Below are 6,545 nucleotides of genomic sequence, written 5' to 3' on the forward strand. Positions count from 1 at the left end.
AGTTCCAGATACTTGGAAGGCGGAGGTGGAAGGATCGCCAGAGGCTGCGGTGGCCGGGAGCGGCCACTGCACTCCAGCCTGGGTGACAGAGTGAGACTCCAGCTTAACAAAAATAAATAAGTAAATAAAGTTGGAGTGTCACTCTGTTGCCCAGGCTGAAGTACAGCGGCATGCTCCCAGTCACCAGTCTTGACCTGCTGGGCTCTGGCGATCCTTCTGCCTCAGCCTTCCAAGTATCCAGAACTACAGGTACGTGCTACCATGCCCAGTCAATTTTTTGATTTATTGTAGAGACAAGGTCTCAGTAAATTGCCCAGGATGGTCTTGAACCCACAGACTCAGGCAATCCTCTCGCCTCAGTCTCCCAAAGTGCTGGGATTACAGGTTTGAGCCACCGTGCCCGGCCCTCACTTGTTTTCAAACCCTTCTCCTTAAGGCCTAGAGGCTCTTTTGATCAGGGAAATTTTCTTCTGGAGGGTGACAGGTTCTGATATGCCCTGCCTAGGAAGCACAGCCTCCTCCCCAGCCTTCACAAGCCCTCTTGACAATCCTGTCCTGGCTTCTGGAGATGAGCTTTCGTGCTGAGTCAGTTTGGCCGGCTTCCAGCCAAGAACAGAAGTGCAGGCTGCAGTGCAGGGCCATTAGAGGAACTATTTTTAGGCCTTATTTCAATCTTATTCAGCACAGGTGGTGAGACACAAGGACTGAAGGTGGCCAGACCAAAAGGATGCTGGCTGGGACAAAGTCCCAGGCAAGTAGGTCAGGGAAAAGACAAGGAGATTGCACTATGTGGAGAGAACGAGTCATGTTGCCACCCAAGGTGCATAAGACAGAAAGGGGAGCTGCCCATAGAGAATCTGGCCCTCCTGCATTATTTGAGGAATCAGAGAAAAATAAGGGAAGAGAAGGGAAGAAACTACAGAGCAGGCCGTGTGCAGTGGATCACACCTGTAATCCCAGCACTTTGAGAGCGCAAGGCAGGGAATTACTTGAGCCCAGGAAGTCAAGACCAGCCTGGGTAACAATAATGAGACCTCATTTCTACAAAAAATGTAAAAATCAGCGGGACATGGTAGTGTGTGCCTGTAGTTCCAGCTACTTAGGAGGCTAAGGTGGAATGATCTTTTGAACCCCGGTTCAGACGGTGGTGAACTGTGATTGTGCCATTGCACTCCGGTCTGAGCGACAGAGTGAGATTGAGACTTAAAGAAAATAGCAGTGCCTTCCTCAAACAGGCTAGGGCAATCTGCACCTGGGGAGCTTGTTAAAAATACTCTTCCTGGCTGGGCTTGGTGGCTCAGCCTGTAATCCCAGCACTTTGGGAGGCTGAGGCAAGTGGGTTGCCTGAGTCTGCGGGTTCGAGCCCAGCCTGGGCAACTTGGCGAGACCTTGTCTCTACAAAATAAAAAATAGCCGGGCCTTTGTTGTCTTTGGGAGGCAGCGCCATCTTGGGGACGCCCTTCTGACTGTTGTCTGCGCCTTTCACGTGGTAGTGCACGCCTGTAGTTCCGGCTACTTGGAAGGCTGAAGTAGAAAGATCGCTGGAGTCCAGCAGGTCGACGCTGGGGTGGCCATGAGTGTGCCACTGCACTCCAGCCTGGGCGACAGAGTGAGACTCCCACTAAAAAAAAAAAACAAAACCAAAAAACTCTGCCTTGGCCCATCTCATGTTGGCTGAGTCAGAATATTTGGAGTAGGGCTTGGAAGTCTGCGTTTCTAATTAGCTTCCAGGATGGGTTATTCCCACACAGGTTGAAGTTTGAGGACCTCTGAGCTAGCGTACCTACCTCTAGAATTCAAAGGAATGATGCAGTCTGAAGGTAGTGGTCATTTAACAGCCACCGATGATACCACTCTCTTCTGGCTAGGCTCAAGTTTTTTTGGGGGGGTTTTGAGACAGGGTCTCACAGTTGCCCAGGCTGGAGTGAGGTGGCAACCTGGATCACGGCAACCCTGACCTCCTGGGCTGAAGTGATCCTCCCACCTCAGCCTCCCCAGTAAAGACTACAAGCACACGCCACCATGCTTGGCTAATTTCTTTGTAGAAAAGAGATCTCTCTCTGTTGCCCATGCTGGTCTTAAGCTCTTGGGCTCAAGTGATTCTCCCGCGTGGACCTCCCAAAGTGCTGGGATTACAGGCATGAGCCATTGTACTCAGCTTAGGTTTTCTATTTTTTCTGAGACGCCCAGGCTGCTGGGCAAGAACTCTTGAATTCAAGTGATCCTCCAGTTTCAGCCTCCTGAGTAGTTCGGATTACAGGCATCAACTTCTGTGCTTACTAAGGCTCAGGTCTCCATCTATAAAGTAAAGGGCCCTGGCAGGAATAGAAGTCTCTTAGTTCTTCCTTGGAGAATTATCCCTGGAATACTCAGTGATCAGCTGAGAGGCCTAGAGGAATAGCTTTTATACTAGTCTGTGTTATCCAAGAACAATCAGGAAAAGTCCACTTAGAGTGAATATGCTTACAATGGGGAAACTAAACAACATATCTTGGAGGGGAAAAAAGTTTGAAACAATCACAAAACATGAAATTTCATCTTGGAGTTAGTAAACTTTAGATTATACTTACAACTGTGTAATTAATTCTTAAAATATCTGTACATCTCTATATCTTCTTGAAATGAATAATGAATAATGTACTGACGGGGGTGGAGAGCACATTTTTTTTGACAAAACTGTCCAAGAACACTCCATGCCACCCTTCCCTTTTTTTTTTTTGCAGGAGGATTACAAAGGAGGTAATTGTGCAAACATTTTAAAGGATGCTCTCTATTTTCCCAGAACTTCTCTTAATTCTTTTGGAATCTAACTTTTTTTTTTTTGGAGTTGGAGTCTCACTCTGTCCCCCAGACTGGAGTACAGTGGCTGCTCCCGGCCACTGCAGCCTCGACCTGCTGGGCTCCGGCGATCCTTAAGCCTCAGCCTCCCAAGTAGCTGGAACTACAGGCGCACACTACCACGCCTGGGAAATTTTGTGATTTATTGTAGAGATGAGGTCTCGCCAAGTTGCCCAGGCGGGTCTCGAACCCGCGGGCTCAGGCAACCCACTCACCTCAGCCTCCCAAAGGCACGGGATTATAGGCTGAGCCACCGAGCACGGCTCTAACCAGTATTTTTTGAGGCATTTATGTAATTACCATAAAATTGTCCTCAAATGTTCCCTGGTCTCTCTGCCATTGTCTCACCAGCCTGTAGCTCTGCCTGTGATTCTCCCATATCACTCCTGATGACTTGAAATCCTCTAAGACTTAGAATCTCTCTGCAACAGAGAGCTGACCCTGAACAACAGTTTGGACACATAGGTCCACTTACATGCTTTCTTCAATAAAACCTACACTGAGCCGGGCTTGGTGGCTCAGCCTGTAATCCCAGCGCTTTGGGAGGCTGAGGTGAGTGGATTGCCTGAGTCCGCAGGTTTGAGACCCGCCTGGGTAACTTGGCGAGACCTCATCTCTACAATAAATCAAAAAATTGGCCGGGTGTGGTGGTACGCGCCTGTGGTTCCAGCTACTTGGAAGGCTGAGGCCGAGGGATCGCCGGAGCCCAGCAGGTTGAGGCTGCAGTGGCTGGGAGCATGCCACTGCACTCCAGTCTGGGTGACAGAGTGAGACTTCAACTCAAAAAAAAAAAAAAAAAACTACACTGAGTATACCTCCTTCTCCTTCCACCTCCACCATCCCTGAGACAGCAGGCCCAACCCCTCCTCTTCCTCCTCCTCAGCCTACCATGTGAAGACGATAAGGATAAAGACCTTTATGATGATCCACTTACACTTAATGAGTAGTCAATATATTTTCTCTTCCTTATGATTTTAATAACATTCTTTTCTCTACCTTACTATAAGAGTTCAGTGTATAATACATATAACATGTACAGAATATGTGCTATGTTAATCAACTATTTATTGGTAAGGCTTCCAGTAGGATTATCAGTAGTTAGGTCAAAAGTTATACGTGGATTATTGACTGCACAAAGGGTCAATCCCCCAACCCCTGTGTTGTTCAAAAGTCAACTGAATTTGTCTTTTATTTACACTGCACTACCAGACACTCATAATATACAATAATTAGAATTAGAGTCTGGTCATCAGGGACCCCAACAGGACTAGTGGAAAGAGCAGAAGGAAGAGGAGCTTTTGTTTTCTGTGCTTTGTTGACTTTGGTTTCTCCTAACAGCAGGGACCTGAGATAATGAGCGGCAAGATAACTGAGGCTAGCCAGGCTCAGTGGCTCAGCCTGTAATCCCGTGCCTTTGGGAGGCCAAGGTTAGTGGAATGCCTGAGGCCGCGGGTTCGAGTTCCACCTGGGCAACTTGGCAAGACCTCATCTCTATAATAAATCAAAAAATTAGCGGGGCATGGTAGTGCATACCTGTAGTTCCAGCTGCTTGGAAGGCTGAGGTGGAAGGATTGCTGGAGCCCAGCAGGTCGAGGCTGCAGTGGCCAGGGGCGACCACTGCACTCCAGCCTGGGGGACGGAGTGAGACTCCAACTCAAAAAAAAAAAAAAAGATAACTGAGACTATGTGGACAAGAGGGCAACACCTCTAGGCAGAACCAGAACCTTTTTGCACGTTGCTTCTCTTGGTCTCCTAGAAAAAGCCTATTCACAAATGCTCTTTCACACTGTGCCAAGGCTCCCTATGCTCCTCCAGATTGCAAAGCCACTCCCCAGTAAGCCACAGACGAAGGTCAGGTGACACTTTAATTGACTGATGTCTTTGGAGATTACTACTAGTCACATATGGGCCAGAGCAGAAAACAGAGGCCCAGTACTCAGGGTGGGGTCTCAGGGGAAACATAGGCCGGCAGGGTCAGCGGTGGCTGAAGAATCCCTGAGGATGGTTATATTTAAATGGCTTCATCCTGCTGGGACCCCTGGAGAAAGAGAAGGGAGAGTAGTTAATACCATGCCTTCCAGACTGATAAAATAAATTATAGTTCATTCACACAAGGGAATACTATATAGCTATTGGGAAATAAAAAGGAGATGGAGTTACATGACACAGAACATAGTGAAAAAATCAGACTGCAGAACAGTATGTAAGGTGTGATATCTATTTTGTAAAAATATCTTTATGTGCTTGCAATTGTGTGAACACAAATCTAAAAGGGCCTTCACTGACAGTGGCACTTCACTTTTGGGGACCAGGGCTTGGACACTGTCATTTTTTAGACTATTCCTTGTTGTTTATTTATTTATTTATTTTTATTTTTTTGAGTTGGAGTCTCACTCTGTCACCCAGACTGGAGTGCAGTGACCGCTCCCAGCCACCACAACCTTGACCTGCTGGGCTCCAACGATCCTTGTGCCTCAGCCTTCCAAGTAGCTGGAACTACAGGTGCACGCTACCATGCCTGGTTAATTTTTTTATTTACTGTAGAGATGAGGTCTTGCCAAGTTGCGCAGGCGGGTCTCGAACCCGCGGGTTCAGGCAATCCACTCACCTCAGCCTCCCAAAGCGCTGGGATTACAGGCTGAGCCACCAAGCCCGGCCGTAGGGAGACAGTACAAATTATTTTCACTCCCAAAATGCATAGGAATCTCCCTTCAAGGAGGATTAAATTATTTTTATTTTATTTTTAAATAAATAAAATCTGGGACCCCAAGCAAAACTCGGCAGAAGGGCCTTTCCCACACAACTCCACAATGAAAGGGTGTCCAGCAGAAATTGGTTCCTTTTCCATTTTTGTCTATGGTTGACATACAATAATGGTAACCAGAAGGTGACCTTGGATCTAGCGTAAGGGGAGAAATCACAGAGAAGAGAAAGCAAGTTTTTATTCCACCACCAGTGGCTAAGGGCTTATTCAGTCTGTACTGTGTTTGGCCCTCACACGCTCCATCGAATTTAATTTCATCCTCCTACAACACCTGAGGTTAAGTGCTGCTTTACAGATAAGGACAATGAAGCTCTGAGGGGCCAAGTATCATCACACAGGGAGGAGGTGGAATTTGAACCTAGGTCTGTCTGGTCTCAAGAGTGTTGCTTGCCAGGCTCGGTGGCTCAGCCTGTAATCCCAGCGCTTTGGGAGGCCGAGGTGAGTGGATTGCCCGAGCCCGCGGGTTCGAGACCCACCCGGGCAACTTGGCGAGACCTCATCTCTACAATAAATCAAAAATTAGCTGGCATGGTAACGTACGCCTGTAGTTCCAGCTACTTGGAAGGCTGAGGCGGAAGGACTGCTGGAGACCAGCAGGTCAAGGCTGCGGTGGCCGGGAGCGATCACTGCACACCAGTCTGGGCAATGGAGTGAGACTCCCCAACTCAAAAAAAAAAAGAGTGTTGCTCATAACTATGATATTATATGCCTCCCAACACCATAAAGGCACAGCAAGTCTAGGCACACTGCTAATGGAGAACCCACAGTCTGAAGGTACCCAAGCCAGGGCAGAGTCGGATCTCAGGTCTCTTGCTTTCCATGCCAGCACTCTGCATTCGTTCTCACATCTCACATTCACCAGTCATGGAGTTAACTGAATCGAGTCACCAAAGGAGCACTTTCCCAGAGTTCTCATGGAGGAGCTCAGCGGGGGGTGGGGGGT

The 6,545-nt window shown here is 48.0% G+C and overlaps 1 protein-coding gene across 2 annotated transcripts in view; it reads right to left on the reverse strand.

The window, feature by feature from the left end:
- Positions 1–4,685: 4,685 nt before the first annotated feature.
- Positions 4,686–6,545, reverse strand: part of THOC5 (THO complex 5) — a 41,997-nt gene continuing 40,137 nt past the window's right edge. For both annotated transcript variants that reach the window (XM_008047850.1, XM_021707444.1), the window contains one exon: positions 4,686–4,876. In XM_008047850.1, the coding sequence (XP_008046041.1) occupies positions 4,813–4,876 (64 nt within the window). In that variant the 3' untranslated portion in view covers positions 4,686–4,812. The remainder of the gene's footprint in view (positions 4,877–6,545) is intronic.

The sequence above is a fragment of the Carlito syrichta genome, unplaced genomic scaffold, assembly GCF_000164805.1.
Source record: "Carlito syrichta isolate Samal-C Ts95f unplaced genomic scaffold, Tarsius_syrichta-2.0.1 Scaffold117975, whole genome shotgun sequence".
Classification (NCBI taxonomy): domain Eukaryota; kingdom Metazoa; phylum Chordata; class Mammalia; order Primates; family Tarsiidae; genus Carlito; species Carlito syrichta.